Below are 18,081 nucleotides of genomic sequence, written 5' to 3'. Positions count from 1 at the left end.
TATTATAAATTATCATCTCTTCATATTGACATAATATTATACACGCAGCAACGAGCCCACTGTAAAATTAAAAGCAAAAGACTCGATTTCCTTCTAAATAAAATATTTTAAAATAATTCACACATATTTTTTCAGCCCTGAGGATGACTGTTAGATATTAGACATATTTTTTATTTAATATTCTGGTGGCCAAGTATGCGGCTATAAACCGTAAGGAATACAAACACAAGGATCGTTTTCGCATCGAAAATATGCATATTAAATTATTTAGTATATAATTGTTACTCATTGATTTAATATTTTTTAGTACTTTAAAATTTTCTTTTCTACTTCCTATTATTATGTTTTTAGATTTTAATTCAATGTATTGTTAGTGGTAAATGCTGTGTTCACCTATTAGTAGCACACATATCAGATGCTGTACCTTATAGTTTTTATAATATTGATTGATGTAATATGTAGTGCTGTTGGTGTGCTTATTACAAATAAGTAAATAAATATTCATAAAGACCAGATTTTGTTAAGAAATTTACCATTAGGTTATTAGAAAATCATTCTCATTCCCCGAAAAGCTTTGTAGGTCTGTTAGAAATGCGGTGAAACCTAACACAAAAAAGTATCCGCTGAAACAGTGTAATTCAATTCACAAACAAACCGCAACCCAAGTATATTTACTTACCATAATTTTTGCCTACGAGCAGTGGATTAGGCCGTCCGCATGCGGGCGGTTGACGAATGTCGGCCGTCAGTGGGTCCATTGTGTGGAATTAGCCTTTGTCTTTATCGTCGGATATCGAGATAGGGACCCTAATTTATTTTTGGGGGGCTTAAAGAGGCGGAGGTGGATTTTGCATAAAGGACATTCAAGGGCTCACACGTTTGATATTTATAATGTACGTGGGTCGATTCACTAAAGGATTCCGTTTAATTTTTTTGCATTATGTTGATTACATTATTTGATGGTATTGAGGTATTTTTCAATCGATTTTTATTAGCATTCACAAATTAAGTGTCCGTGATATTATATTCTACATACCCACGCAGTAAGTAGAACAGAAAAGCCTGGGTTCGAATCCCAGAGCAAAATTTTGGACTTCACTTCCCCTTATCCAGCTTGAGTATGAAGTTGATCCAACACTATGTTAAGCATTACAGAAACTATTTCATATTTTACCAGCCACCTACTTGACATCAAGCCTCTCCAGGGGAATCCAAATCCGGGCAAATATACTATTTGTAAGAAAAAAACCCCACAGAGTTGACTTAGGTTTTGAAACCACGGCGCCCCAGTCCTTGGCGAGAAATTAAGCAAAAATATACCCTAAAGAAAGTGACTATTTAATCCATTTAAATCAACTCACACTAGAACACGACACTAAATCCGATCTAAAACTCCACCCAACTTATATTGGTTGGTTCGCAAATTTGTAGCCCATTACCGGCTGCTTCCTAATCTGTTAAGCTATGTCGACAAGTTCTAGTACACTTCATTACAAGTGAAACTCTAAAGTCTCTTTCTACTTTATCAGTGGAGTTGATGCACGTACAGTACGGTTTTGAAAATTATTTATTTCCCAATAAGGTCCACTGATCTAGTTAGCTAACCGTGATGTTGCGTTTATAGAAAATTTTATACGTTCGATCAACTTTGATCCAAAAATGATATGTTAATTCCAAGCAATCAAGAATATTGTATAAAACAAGGCTAAGAGACAATAAATAACTTGAATTAATTAATTTATCAATACAGCTAACGCTGAATTATAACTGATCAAACTAGTGTTACCTCGTTTTCTTCTATGGAAATACTTTCCCGATAGGTGTAAAACAAAGGTTAAATTAATTACATATTTCTCATACATAATGTTAGCTTTAATTATAGTAAAGCATCTTGTATAGTTATATTTAATCCTTGGTCACATTGTTTTTTTTTTTTTAACAGGACCGCTTCACAGTGGAAGAGAAGGAAGGCAGATCAGTCCTAACATACACACCGGTATCAGTCGACGACTACGGCACGTTATCGTGTCGCGCGACCAACCTAGCCGGGCAACAGACGTCGCCATGTCTGTACACAATGATGCCGGCGACACGGCCCGACCCGCCTACAAACTGCACCGTGTACAACCTCACCCACGACTCTTTGGATTTGATGTGTCTTGCAGGTAATTTGGAATATAACAAAGACATTAAAAATAAAAAAAAAAGAATCATCAAAATCGGTTCATCCAGTTAAAAGTTCTGAGGTAACAGAAAAAAAACTTTAATTTTTTTATTATATTAGTTTTTCGCTCCGCTCGCCGCTCCCCCCTTTGGAGGCCCATATACGTGGCGCCTCCAATAATATTTAGAGATAAAACTAAACCTAGCAACCAAATCGTTGATATATCTTATAGATAAACAACATTTAGTTCTATATCGAAACCCTCATATCTATTCCATTATATATTTCTTACCTACGAAATTTCTTTTCTCCTAATCTTCAATTTCCAACCGGCCTTTTTGTTAATCTAAATGTAATATAATATTATTTTTGCCACAAACACTCATATTTGATAATTCCACGAAATGAACTAAAATATCAAAGGAATCCTATAGTATATATCTGAGGTTTCAATCTTGGTATCAAGGTAAGGTTTATATTACCTTTCCCAATCCAATTGCCTTTATTTTCATATTGGGTCACAAAGGACGAAATTTCGTTATATTGTCTAAAATTATATGTAACATGATAAAAAAGGAGTTTATTAAACATGACTTCAAAAAAATATGAAAGTTGATAAGTAGGAAACTTATTAGCCATAATCGAAATTAATGTTATAGCTACAGATATGTTTTTCTCTCGTGCCATGGCTAAAGGTTCGGCATCTCTGACCAAGATTAATCGCAAATGAAATTGTGGTTCATCAAGGCGTCAAATTTTCTTTTGGCCCGTATGATCTGATAAAAACCCGTTCCTACGATGACCTTTTCACGATAATTAGTTTACCATTAGTTGATTAGTTTTGAGAAATATTGCAAGAAAATATTTTGAAAACTGAAGATAACCAGGTATTTCGTATATTATTAAAGTTGATGACGTTTGTCATTGTAGCAAGGTTTTTTTAACAAGCCAGCATAATTGTGTTGTCTGGCGAGGGATAATCATCTTTTATCAATCGATACTGTATTTGAATACCACTTCACGTACCATCAGATCCAGGGCAGTCCCAACATTGGCGTGCAAGCATAAATAATAGTTTAGATAAACTTAGTACTGGGTTAATTGGTGTATATGCAATTAGATAAGTCGATGTAATTCAGATAACCGCCAACTGCAATATGTCTTGGTGTACATTACTTGTAGTTACCATTAATTAGTGTCATCGCCAATTCGAAAAAGGTTTCTAATAATGTGATTATTTTCGTAGGATACGAAGGAGGTCTCCACTGCGTCTTCATAGCAGAAGTGTGGGCCAATGAAGGTCTGGTTGTAAACATGAGTAATGCAGCAGCTCTCTGGAATTTGCGAAGACTGGGAGCGAAAAGGCAGCTGCGGATCATCGTGTATGCTGTCAATGCACGAGGAAGATCAGAACACGTCTCGTTTACTGTTGAGACTGCGCCGAGATTAGCACCCAGAACTGGTGAGTTAGTAATATTAACATCAGCCGTAGGTCTTCCACTCTTCAAAGGCCTCTCTCGACCTATTTGAACCGGCAATTACCTATTTTATTCCTTTTGTAATAAAGATATTACTTATAAATTGCTAAGCTCAATGCGGAGAACGAAGTTCGTATTATTTGGTGTTTAGCTTTTGTAACTTCTTAAGTAATTAAAACTGTTGAAGGACTTAGACTGTCTCTTCTTAATTAAAATAACCGAAAATAGGACGGTTGAGTTTCTAAATTTCTCTATTGCCTTTTTGTAAAAGAAGACATAAGTTGGTTACATTATTAAGCTAGGTTAAAAACTGTCACAGTAAAATGTAACTATTATTACATCGACTGTTGAAAGGCTAATAATTGACTAAGGAACATTTTTTTGCAACACTAAGTAAGTTTCACACAAATTGAAAATCATCACTTTATTCTGTGTTTTTATAAACAAGTTGAAATTTTTTGGAAAAAAAAATGTGGCTTCTAGTCAATTAGCCTTTCACCCGTCGATATTATTTTCGCATTTATAACAAACTAATATCTTCATAAGCGGCGATAGCCTAGTTGGTTGTGGTACGGACTGCCGAGACGAATTTCCGCAGGTTCAAATCCTAAGGGCATACACCTCTGATTTTTCTAAATAATTATGTGTGTATTCTTTGTGAATTATCGCTTACTTTAACGGTGAAGGAAAACATCGTGAGGAAACCTGCAAACCTGAGAAGTTCTCTATAGGAATTTCGAGGGTGTGTGAAGTGTACCAATCCGCACTAGGCCAGCGTGGTGGACTAAGGCTTAATCCCTCTCAGAAGTAGAGGAGGCCCGCGCCCAACAGTGGGACAGTATAAAATACAGGGCTGATATTATTAATATCTTCAAAAACTCGCATATATTAGTAAGATAGTAGTGTTCATTGACCATCATTACATATCATATATCCGACAAAGGAATAGCATTAACTAACAACGTTAAGTACCACTTTAGGGTTATAACTAATAAATTATTCCGGTTGAGGAGCAGACAATCTCGCATACCTCTGTAATTACGTGTATGTTGTTAATATATTATTATGATACTCTATTTTCGAGTAGGCAAGACAATATGACAAATAAACTCGGAATGAATTTTTAAAAATTACGCGTGGTGAGTTATGAAATGAAATAACTTATTTGAACCTGTAAAAAGTTATACATTATATAGATTCCGTCAATATTGACTCTGCCACCAGTTCGGAAAGCAGTCCTTACCAGAAAATAGCAGGCAAAAAACACTGATGTTTTTTTAACAGTTTAAGGTATAAAAGTACATGATACAGGGAAAAAAACAGTTGGTTTTTTACAGTTGTTAAGAGCAGTTGATTCATATGCATAAAGGTTTTTTTTTGTTATTATATTAGTATGGATTTGTATAATGTTGGTTTGCGGTGGGTGCTCGAGAAATTTTTCAAACATCTGATCCATCGAAACGCAACAGCAATTGTATTAAGTGGACTTCGCTAATACATAGTACCCAGTCTATTGTTTGTATAATAAATGTCTACAAATAGGCTCCGTACATAAAAATTATTAACTGCGACACAGTTACACACTTGGGTTAAAATTATAACTCTAAAGTTTATCCGGGTTCGAACAGGCCGACATAATTGTGTCAACTGGCGACGGATATGCATCACGTTAGTTATTACTCTATCTGAACCGCATTTCACTTACCATCAGGTGCTGCAAAGTCGTTCTGAGGTGCCTGTAAAAAATATGAAATTAAAAAAGACTTTTACTCACTATAGATGAACTCTAAGAAACTGCCATAGCTAATGTAAGCTGTAAGGAAAAATTTGTTAGACCGAATTTTAAAAATAAAATAAATAAAATAAAATACTTTATTTATCACGTAGGCGAACAAAGTTGCACTTATGATACGTCAAAACAAAGAATAAGAATAATTATTATTTCTAAACAACTATTAAAATCACTTATATAACTATGGAGATTTTAAATTAGGGATAAAGTTTATACAAAAGACTAGGTACAAACCGAAGTAACCAGCTCGGGCTGGCAAGTAGGGGGAAAATAGAAGGGTAACGCGTCGCGATCCTCACCGGTGAGGACATGAGCCCTAGCCTAGCTAACCTACCAGCCTTTCACTAGCTACCTAAGTGATGACTACCCGAAGAAGAAAGGCAGAAAGAAACTCCGGGCTTTCTTTTTGTCATCAATTGTTCAGTACTTCTTTTGTATTTTTTCCAAGTCTTTCTTGTACATAGTCACAATAGTTATATAAGCTAATGCACGCACATCACCGTTAACATGGGATAAGATGAAATCCAATCGACTAAACCTGGAGCGGCATAAAATAAAATTAGCGATAGCAAATAAAAGAGAACATAGATTCATACTTAAATAACGGCGTACAGCGTGCATTCGCCTACATTTACAATCATAGTTTTCAATCATGAGAATAGAAAAAAAAAATAGTGATATTGAACAGGCAAACACAACATGATCGGGTGGTCGATCAATTAACTTATAAAATCTATAAATTTAATTAATATTCTTTTAATAAAGGAAATATTGAGCGCCATATCCATTAAAGCATATTTGAAATGCTATAAAAAGGTTACGAGAGGCACAACTAGTTTAAGTTCTATAGACGGGACGAAGATACTTTAGTCGTTCCATTTTATCAAGTTCGGAGTACTAAAGAATTTTTTAGTAGTTTCACGTTTCTCTCGCGAGTTAAGTTCTTTAAATTAAAATCCATTGTTTTGTTCCTGGTTTTAAATTTAGCAATTCTAATTTGTTTCTCGTGTGTTTCGACTCTTATTTATATGAAGAGCGATCGGCAGCGTCATTAAGTTTGTTTTCTGCAATTTTATTTACTGCAGATGCCTTTAATAGTTTTTTTTTAATGCTAGTGTTATTTCCAACAGTTTTGAAGCAAAAATCTTAGTTTTATATTAATTTACCAGACGAGAAAACTTTTCTCCTAGTGATAAAGATTTTGACAATCCATAAACAGCAGTAATACTATTCGGACTTTAAGTTTTTACGCACTGATCTACAATTGAAACAGGAATACGTTATTGTTGAAGAGTAATGTAATATTACTAAAACATATTAATGCTTCTTCCTGATAAAACCTTTTTTAGTCTGTATTATATTAATGTATATTTAGAAAAATGAGTGATTGCTTTTTGGGACTTGTCAGTTGCTTTGGTCGCTCTTGTAATACAAAGAACTATATTATATTTCTTTCAACACCAGAGTTTCTTGCCCGTTCTTCTCTGGTGAAAACTGCTTTCCGAACTGGTGGTAGAGTTAATATTGACGGAATCTAAATAATGTATAACATTTTACAGATTCAAATAAATAAATCATTTCATTTCATTTCATATTTTGCTGCATAAAAAACCCAATTTTAAATAAAAATTTAATCAGTTTCACAGGATACACAATGCTCTGCAATGAACTATCGTTGGAACAAACCCAATTTAGTAGATTTTTCAACCTCGCTTCTCCCCATGTAAAGCGCCGTATCGTATTTCTGTAACCTTATCCCTCCACAACGTTACGTAACACTAAAGTGACAATTTTTATCTAAATGTCACAATTATGTTAGTACAAAGTACCGGAAAGTTGCTAAAGTACTTAAGTTACTATAACAAATGAAAAGGGTTGCCGACTTGCAAGAATAAAATAAAAATGACGTACAGTACCATAGAGGGATTCCCTATAAATCATAAACGAAAAACATTTTCAACATTAGGAGATTGTAATTATCTTTTCTTTTTTTTATAAAAATTAAAAAAACAATGTTACATAATAAGTTGTAGGAACCCCCACTTGTGTCTGTAACGCCCCGCAACGTCCCGTCCCCCCATAAATTGCGTTATAATATTTAAACTCCCCCTTAAATATCATCCTATCTGTTCTAATCTTACTTTCTAATAAATACGTATTTATTAATTCTACCTACAAATTAATATAGTGCGTGATTAATCTGCTATCCACTACATTAAATAGGCCATTGCATTAACATTGGATTAACTATTAAGTCCTATACTGCCAGCTGACAAATTGTTAGAACCTAGCGTATCTCATAATATACATTATACCTACATATTAGGACCTTTCTAGTCGTTGTAGGTCAAAGTTATACAATAATGTTTTGATGTTAAATTTTAGGGTCTTCAACATAGAAAGACAATTAACTTGACCACGTTCGTCTAGCAATTAAAATCTTAGTATCCTCAATATAGCAAGACAATTAACATATATTAGATGACGTTTGTATAGCAGTTAAAATAGAAATACCAATAAAAATTAATATTCAGTTGATTTTAGTGATAGTAATAAATTCAATGAAAATCCACAAGCACTCAAGTCAAACTTACCCACAGATATTAGACATAAAATCAGCATTAATCTTGATGATTATTCCAGTCAAACTATGAATTAATTAAACTTATCAATTGTCAGAAGCGCAAGAAGCCTGGGAGGTGAATTGGGCGCTGGGAGGTGTTCTCGGTGCAGCAATAACTGTCGCAGTTATACTATGTCTTGCACTCATCGTAACCAGACTGCGACAGAGAGCTAGGGATTACGAAGGTAAGGCTAGTGTTTAGTTATGTGGTCTTGTTTTAGTTGTGAGAGGGTTTTGGTTGACGTTGACGAAGTTTACAACGAAAAATGTTAACACATGCTAGAAATTTCGTTTAAGATAAATGAGAGAATTATTCTATATTTTAGCCTTTTCGTTTTTACGTTCAACAGTCAAAATAATAGACGATAATAAAAGTTTTTTTAAAGCACAAAAAATGCTTCATATTAATTTCTTATAATATATAATGTATTAATAATATCGCGTTATTTAATGATCATGAAAAAAACACATATTTATTCAAATTCTTCCGGTAAACTTCCGTAAAGTTAGTTCAAGATTGTCGTCAACATTTGAGGACACTTCAATTACTTCAAAATGTATTTGAGTGTTGTTATGTAAAACTTCGCGGTTATTTGCTTCTTGCTAAAGTTTAAGAACACGGGATGTGAGTTTGTTCATTTGTTAGTTCAAATTGTCTTTTGTTTTAGGAGTATTCTTTACATTGGTGTTTTTACTTTTACATCAGTTAGTTAATTTACTATAGTGTCGAGAAAAGTTTATAAAAAAAATGTATCAGCATTATAATAATAGATTGTGCGTCTCGTCACATTAACTATAAGAGAGTATTTAATTTTTTTTAAAAGATTCTCAATTTTCCACTTCTTTGAACAAAGTAATAATAAATTAAATCTCTGATTATGAACTCTAGATGAATACACTAATGAATATTTATCATTTCATGAACATTTTTCTCATTCAAATAGTAAAGACTAATTTATTTGCAGTGACAATACCGACGCTGAAGAACCAGAAAGTCATAATGCCGAAGCGGAATTCTCCTCACGGTACTGACGACCGGAATCCGGATCTCATTCCACTGAGCAAAGGTAATTTGATAAAATGCATTTTACAAATGATCTTGTTGCCGCTCCGTATTCGCGTGGGATTTATCGTGTAATTCAAATAAGCAATGATTCAGGTCAAGTCCCAACTTGATATGAACGCGGATTTATATTTCAAATTAAATAATTTGAGTAATTTGGAATATGGCGTAAGACTTTTCAGTATGTTGTAAATTTAAAAAGGTTTATAAATATATCTATACTCACTTGCAGTCTATAAATAATTATTAATGTTTATAACAAGCAAATGCTGCCATGACAATAACGTCACTCAAAATGAAACGCCTCCGAAAATACTTTCGCCCAGTTTCCATTCTCAAAAGGTATGGAAATTCTTTCTATTTCATACATCAATGATGGACATCGGTTCCAAATTCCCAATGGTACGGGACCATTAACTTGACAAGCGACAACGAACAATTTGAAACTGACAAGTGGGGTCAATTGTACCCCGGAGGAACGACAGTTTTTCCCCTCTTCCGCACGGACATGTGAACGCTTTTAAAAATTCACGATAAAGTATGCCTTCGTGGCTACATCTGGGTATATGAAGGATTGTGTTTTTAGGACACCTGTAGGTGATATTTAGATGTTAAGTCTACGTTGTGATTGGATGAAAAAGAAATTATAGATGCGTTGTTGATATGTCAAGTGTTAGATATTTTTATTAATGCATAGGCAGCGTTTTGATATAACATTACATGAAACTTATGAATTAATCAGACTTGTTAATTATGAACATTTTAACGTTTACAAATGGTTTGATATCGGCTTACTGTGAGCTCATTACATTAATGCAAATCGAACTAAATGATCTACTCGTACACAAACAAGATATATTGCAAATGAAGAATATCTCAGGGGCCGTAAGCAGATGTCTTTCTATAATCCTTAACGCTAACCTTATACATGAGAATGCCATATCCTCGCGATAGACTTATCGATAAAATATTTCACATGCTTTCATTTTCCGGTTTTCATTAGTGTTTAAAGTTGAAGCATCGATAGCTTAGTTGGAAGTGGAACAGAAAGCCGGGACTAATGTCCGCGGTTCTAATCCCAAAAGCACACACGTCTAACTTTTCTAAAGTTATGTCTGTATACTTTGTGAATTATCGTTTGATTTAACGATGAAGGAAAATTCGTAAAGAAATCATAGAAGTTCTCTATAGGAGATTTGAGCGTGTGTGAAATCTACCAATCCATTCTAGGCCAGCGTATTAGACTAAAGCCTGATCCCTCTCCATAGTAGAGGAGGCCTGTGCCCAGCAATGGGACAGTATATAATACAGGGTTGATATTATTAATATGAGCGCTAACCATATATTATATCATTATAGAAAGGCATCTTATCCGCAGATCATAACTCGGCAGAACAAGCATGTGAAAACGAGCTAAAATTAGCAAAGCACAGATGTTTCCAAACAGTATGGTTAAAACTTAAAACTCAAACGTTAGCCCATGTTTTGTTACGCTGAGTCTTCCTTAAACTTTGCTTATAAAGTCGGCAACTATTTGCAGAAACGCTTTTTTAGCCAGCTAAAAGTATTAGCTGAGTTAACTGAGCTTCTTGCGTTATTTATTTATTTCAACGGATTGATGCTTGGCCAACTAGCTTGAATAATTAGTTTAGTTGCAACTCCGGTTCACGGTTGTGCTGTTCGTTGGATGCAACGTTTTTACGCGATCATTCGGCTTCGCAGTCTGTGCCTAATTACATTTCTATGTAAATTAGTTGGATTGGAAGCGAATGATTAAGATTCGCTGCGGGTTTTATGAAATGTATTATTAAATTAAATGAAACGTTCAGCTTATTTCTTTTAAATTTTCGTTGTGAATTTAGTTATTGGATTCATTTCCAGAAGTTAATATTATGAGAGATTAATTGAGTCAAAATATTTTTTGTTCAATAATAATAGGGTATTTATTGAATGAATAAAATAACTTTACAATCAAAAAGTTATTAAATTATATGGGTACATTGGTTTAGATGGCATCCTTAGGGTGGGAACCGTAAGGTTCGATTCTCAAGTCAACATTATGATATTAGGAAGTCATATTAAGAAAATTCTCTTAAATATTTAAAAGATTTAACGTGGTTCTTGTTTAGCTATTTGAGAATTTTGATACAAGCTACTTCCACACGTTAACTTAGGTCTTAATACACACTCAAACTCATATCTCATGGATTTAAAAGTATGACACTACTGTCCTTAAGATTTACAACAAATATTTACGGAATATTTTTACTAAGTCAGACTTCTAGACACTGTGAACTTATTCTGCGTAGATCGGACCGTCAACAGCTAAAAAAAATTAAATAAAATTTAGGTAGATATTGTAACTTTGACTTACGGACTTTAGCGGCGTAAAGGTTGACGCCACTGTAGAGGAACAGATGGTTACGTTTCTCTATGGAAGGGGAAGATTCCCAGTCAGGCACATGTTGCGCCTGACCGGCCGCGGCCTCTCTGACAGACTGCACGTCGCGCAATTTGTGCAAGCGTACTTCAGGATTGTCTGTCGCCATCTTGCGTGATTGCTATGCGATAAATCACTACAGTTGTGTCAATACCACATAGGTCTTCTCATAGTTCTATTGATGTTGACGAGATGGCGGTGAGGATACTAATTGTACCGCCACACGGAGGCCTAATACCTCAGTCGGCCCCGTGACCAAGAAGCCTGCAAAGTCTTCGAAACGTCGGGAGACAATAATAATATAAATAAACACGATAAAATCCAGAAATAGTTTTATTTCAATGTCTAACATTCGCGTAAATATAAGTCATTATTTCTACTAGATTCGGTTGAAAGTCAGTTATTACGGAGATAGAATAATAATATTTAAATGTTAAATGACCTAAAATACTACACTATTCAAGTTTAGAATTTAGAAGATATCTAACATTCGCGTAAACATAAGAAATCATTATTTCTACTATGTTTGGTAGAAAGTTTGTCATTGGAGGCAGAATAATAATATTTAAATGTTAAATGACCTAAAATACTACACTTTCCAAGTTTAAAATTCAGAAAACCGACATTTATTATTGGAATTTCTCTATTCTAAATGATAGTTTTAATATACGTTAAAAAATTATAAATATTCGCACGTTAACATTTAACCGTTATGTCTCGTTACATTCATAATTATACACGAGAAAGCTTTTAGCGGAGGCTATACGAGCTTCTGAAAGTGGTTAATGAAGGCTAAGTCGACGTTTACTCCTAGGAAATAGATATCCTCGGATTTTACATTAGTGTTTTGTAAGTTATATAAAGAATTTAGAATTTGAATATGAATGTGTAAAGAAATTAGCAGTTTAATGTGATTTATAGGAGGTGGCGTTCTAAAATAGTCCTTTTACGATAATGTATGGTATAACGAAGTACTAAATTTCATCTAAATCCATTCAGTCGTTTTAGCGTTTGCCCCTTACTTTTACCAAACGTCTACATATAATTTGCTGTTGGTGTCCTACTAGTACCTAGAGTCTAGAAACGTGACCAAAGGCTTATCCTATGCAATATGGGACCTAACATAGCTGACGAAATGTGGGTGTGTTACATAACTGCCTACCCCTGAAAAGGGAAACAGGCATTATGCTATGTCAGTACTTTATTTTAAACAATGATTACCTAATCATAAGTGTTACATCAAAGTAAATAAATGGTAAATATTTATAAAGAAGGAAATCAGGATTTTGAAATTTTTTGGACTTACGCCAATCTACTGACCGTATGAAACGCAAAAAACTCGTCTGCGGCGACGGTAGCACTTCTAATAATACCAGCTCTCTTTTTTACTGAATTATGTCTTGACCCAGTTCTCCGAAGCAGGAGGCACGGGCCTCCACTATTATTAAATAGCGACGATAGCCTAGTTGGGTGTGGAACGGACTGCCAAGACGAATGTCTGCAGGTTCAAATCCCAAGGGCACACACCTCTGACTTTTCTAAAAATCATGTGTGTATTCTTTGTGAATTTATCGTTCGCTTTAACGGTGAAGGAAAACATCGAGAGGGAACCTACATATCTGAGAAGTTCTCTATAGGAATTTCGAAGGTGTGTGAAGTCTACCAATCCGCACTAGGCCAGCGTGGTGGACTAAGGCCTAATCCCTTCCAGTAGTAGAGGAGGCTCGTGCTCAGCAGTGGGCAAGTATATTAGGCCTAAGTCCACCACGGTGGCATAGTTTCATTATACGAACTCAGTAAATTGACTCCACTGCACCTGATGGTAAGTGAAGTAGGGTCTGAATAGCATCCACTGACGCAGCAGTTATTAGCTCATCAGTGGGTTGCTCATCAAGTAATTTATTTATTTAATATGAAAGAAAGTTTACAACTTGGCCAAAACACATTTAAACAATAAAATGCCTATGATAACCTACCTATTTAACCACTTAAAGTAAAAGAAAATTTTTGAACTTTTCTAAAAAAAACCCTATTGTAAACATGACAAGGTTTCAAGTATTTCTAGATTAGTATGCATTTGGTTTGAGTAACTTACCAACCGTTCTATGCAGGCGTGACGGAATGCCCGCCAGATCCACCGCTGTACTCCGCAGTAACAACCACGCCCGAGCCAAAGAACTCTTGCAGCGACCACAGCTTGGCACGCACGCAATCTCCAACCACGCCGATATCAACCCACGCCCAGTACACTGATTCGCAGGTTTGCTACTAACATTCCTAATGCTTCTGTGCTGTCACATTTATTTTCCATTGACTCTTCGATAGGAGGTCGGCTACACAATTTTTCAAGCATGTTGCTGAATAGATTTAGATTAATTTTTAAAGCTGGCTGTCGAATATCCGATATAATCTGATATCTGAATAAAATGCAAAAATAATACCGTCACAGGTCTCTATATCAGATTTAAATTTTTTATCAAATTTATAGAAGTAAGAAAATATGTATAATATAGTGTACAAAATAGTCTGATTTTTATCTTATTTACTTTTTTTAATACGTGCACGGCATTTTGACCCTACTGGACCTGATTGTATGTGGAGTTGTGTGCAATAGAATGTCGACTGACGAGAAGTGGTTACACCTCGGTACGCAACATAATTCTGCCGACCTCTTATAGCCGAATATATTCAGGTTGATCCCGAAACATGACACACATACGTGAGCCACTATGCCGGATTTCTACACGTATACCTGGTTCTCATAAGCCGGCCGTGTTGACTGCCTATTATCTTCTCTCATCAATCGACATTCTATTGGACCCCACTCCACTTACCATTAGGTGCACTAGGATCACTTTGCTGTGGACGTAAAAATACAATTTCTCTAGAGATATTTGTGTGATAATTGCACGCGATTTTAGTTCTCGCCTGCGTGTGAACAGTAAGCAACAATCTCCCGACAATCACTGATGGCGTACGATAATTGCTAGCAATAATTTCTTCGTTCAATGAAGCTATATCATGTGAATGAGGATTGTCATAACGCCTACATTCAGTAATAGTCGTAAACTGTTAAACGTCTGCTACGTCTATTAAAATTATAGTTTTTATGCTATTTAATGCGCATTAAAACTATTAATAATTAATATATATTTAGCGTATTTAACAAATTTTTTTTTGACCATTAACTCCAAACTAAAATAGTATTTAGTACTTATAGCAAAAATATAACTTATTTACTAAAAGACAACAATTTTAATCAAATTAGTTAATAAATAAGCAAAAGAGCAAAAACAAAAATATAGCTAGCGGAATCCCTAATCGAAATCCTAAGCAAAATGCAAGCAAAAGTGTATCGCTAACGCAGTGGTCCGCTGAGCCAGCCGGCTGTGTTTCGCGCCCTTTTTCTTTCTTTTTTCGCACGACTGACTACGTCACCTTGCTCATTATATTATAATAAGTTATTGTTTTATTGTATAAATTCACCGTTTAATATTGGCACTGTTTCCTATTGTTGCTAATGAATTCTGAGCATGCGCTTTTTACTTTCCCGCTTGAGCAAAGTATAATCAATTAAGAAATTAATTTGAAACTAATAGATATTTGATTGAAATAACAAAATAACTCAATATTGATTAATGAAATTTGTTCAATTGCTGTTCTCAAAAATCCTTTAATTTTGTTCAATTAATTCATTTGAGCTATAGTAAATTGAATTGTTTAGTCCTTTTTCAAGATATTTTTACTTAGTACTAACTATAAATTTATTGTACAATCCTAATGATAAGGTTAATGGTATTAATTTACACACACACTCATGCCTTTTATCGTCAAAAGGGTCAACAAAGGCGCAAATGACGCACCGACTCCTCCGTGTGTATTCCGTCCCATGATATGGTAGAAGGTACTAAATCACCATATCGGGCACAAGTTTCAGACTCCGCGATGATACTGTAGAAAAACCCAATATCATTTTACCCAACCCGGGAATCAAATCCGAGACCTCGGCACTATATTTGTAATGTAATAAAACTAAGCCATTGAGGCAGTGTGTTAATTTATATTATATTAATTTCAGAGTGAGTCGGGGAGAAGCGGCGTGAATGGCGCCATCAGATCGCATCGAGAGGTGGTTACCACAAGAACGCCCTTACTAGCAGCACACCAAGAAAGTTGCGTTTAATTGTAAAAATAAATATAAATTAATATTTTTAAATTAATAATATGATTAGTCCAAAAATAATTGTATATAAATGGAATGCAGTAATATTGGTTTGAAAGATCTCGATGATATTTTTTATTTGGATATTATTATTCAAACAGTTTATTGAGTTAAAATGTTATTAAAATATTTTGATAAATACCAAAGATTTTCTTTAATTATATACAGTAAAATTGTGTTTACTGTTAAATGGCACATGAATTTATAAATTAATATAAATCATTAACGAATTTATAAATACTCTTCTAACACACATGACGTTTAATTTCGAACTTGTTTTCTTCCATAGATTTAAGGCTGGCGCATATTATGGCGGAGCGCAGCGCAGTCAATTTACCGTCAAACTATTATCGACATAGTCTTCATAGAAATAATATCCAAAATAAATTAACAATTTAATGCAATGTATTCTTATGTTAATAGATTTTGAATATTATTTCAATGAATACAATGTCGATAATAATTTGGCAGTAAAAAATTCTCAGTGCTGCGCTCCGTTATTTTCGCTGACCTATAGTTTTATTCCACGCTTACTAAACGCATGTGTATATTACCATGTAATTTACATCTGACTTTTTTGATTTAGAATAGTTTTAGTGTTGATATAAGCAATTTAACTTCGAAAATGACTGATGAGCGAATGTTAAGGAAAGTAATTTAGATATTATTTTGTTATTTAAATTCATTTACTCTTAAAGAGGTAAGGGAATAAGGCTCTAAGCTATTAGAATAAAACTAAATAATCTGTATATGTATGAAAACTTACGTTTTGGAATTTAGATAATTAATAACTTTATTTTTTCTTATCGCACATCGATAGGGCAATTGTATTTAAATGTAAAAATAATAATTGTTAAATTGTAAATTTTTAAATTGTTAATGATAAATCATAGGTTAATATTAAAAAATCCTTTAAGTATTCATGTTTTATTTAAATTAGGAACGAAATAAACGTTTGGTTTGTAAAAAAAACATAAGCTGCAGTAGATATCCACGAAACTGTTGCAGCTTGTAATTAATTAACGGAACAATTGAATATCGAATAAATTAAATCTATAGAGTTTTAATGGTTAAATTTCGTCATGTCAGTCGATATAGAGAATGAACTAATTTGCTCATAACTTCAATTATGGTGAATTTAATCTTACGATGCACGGATTGATATTTGTGAATTATTTAAAATCGGAATGTCGATGGTGAGCATTTTTTATTACATGTGATTAAATAAAATGTCGAAGTATATAATTAATTGTTTTATTTCAAAATATTTTTTTTAAGATAATGATATAGTAACGTACCTGTATTTTGCAGAACTAAATTTATAAAACATAAGTATATAACTGAATCTCTATTTCCCTTGCATCATCGCATCACGCGTGACCAAATGGAACAATTTCACTAATTATTTTTTGTTAAATTATTTATTGTCAGTAGAAGTTTATTACAAAATAAAAATATAAGATAGTTGAGCGGAACATTTGAAAAGAAAATTGGAAAATTTTACAACTATTACAATTTCACTTTGAAGACTGTGAATTTTAGAATACAACTTTAGTTGCCAAAATAGTTTTGAGAAGAAATAAGACGAAAAGCCGCAATTATTATTAAATATTCATAGACTATGATAGGACAACGTCTGTCAGATGAAGTAGTGGCCAATAATGTCTCAAAAGACAACCCTGGTACATGTACCTTTCTATACAATATTACACTGAGAGTACTAAAATTTTAATAAATTATAAACGTTTTACTAATGAACTATTCACGAAAATTTAATTAATAAATTCTGAGAGAATATGCCCAAAGTTATGTACAAATATTTATTTCTATTATTTATTACCAATATTTTACTACCACTGTATTTTTAACACAATTTTGTTGCGATGTCGTTTAGGTTTTTACACGGTTTTGAGACTATGAGTTCTTGTCCTGAAAGTCCTGAGACGTGGAGATTAGCTAATATGTGTTAGCATAAAATATTCCTTCTTATAACTTGGCGTCCTTCAAACGGAGGGTGTAGAAGCAATCATGCAGGCCGGCATGACTGTCGACCGTCCAGAGATGCTTGTATCTTCGGTCGGCATGTTCTATAGGCATCATGTCGCTTAACATCAAGTGCAGGGAAGCCACTTTGCTGAGCATTTATATATAAAAAATGTGAGAGTATTTGTGCCACTTTTTGCTATAAAACACTGAGCGTTGACAGACCGGGGTAATTGGTTGACAGTCGTACAGGGGCCTTATTCTCTATCCCGCACGTTATTTTGACAGTGCGTAACAAGCACGTAACACAACGCAT

The 18,081-nt window shown here is 33.9% G+C and overlaps 1 protein-coding gene across 1 annotated transcript in view; it reads left to right on the top strand.

The window, feature by feature from the left end:
- Positions 1–17,011, top strand: part of LOC115452913 (nephrin) — a 75,840-nt gene extending 58,829 nt beyond the window's left edge. Inside the window, 6 exon segments of the mRNA XM_037441487.1 lie at positions 1,943–2,165; positions 3,411–3,626; positions 8,114–8,242; positions 9,023–9,124; positions 13,672–13,820; positions 15,639–17,011. Coding sequence (XP_037297384.1) covers positions 1,943–2,165; positions 3,411–3,626; positions 8,114–8,242; positions 9,023–9,124; positions 13,672–13,820; positions 15,639–15,743 — 924 coding nt within the window. The 3' untranslated portion in view covers positions 15,744–17,011.
- Positions 17,012–18,081: the final 1,070 nt, after the last annotated feature.

This window comes from Manduca sexta, chromosome 22, assembly GCF_014839805.1.
Source record: "Manduca sexta isolate Smith_Timp_Sample1 chromosome 22, JHU_Msex_v1.0, whole genome shotgun sequence".
Lineage (NCBI taxonomy): Eukaryota > Metazoa > Arthropoda > Insecta > Lepidoptera > Sphingidae > Manduca > Manduca sexta.
This window is presented reverse-complemented; position numbering and strand designations above follow the sequence as displayed.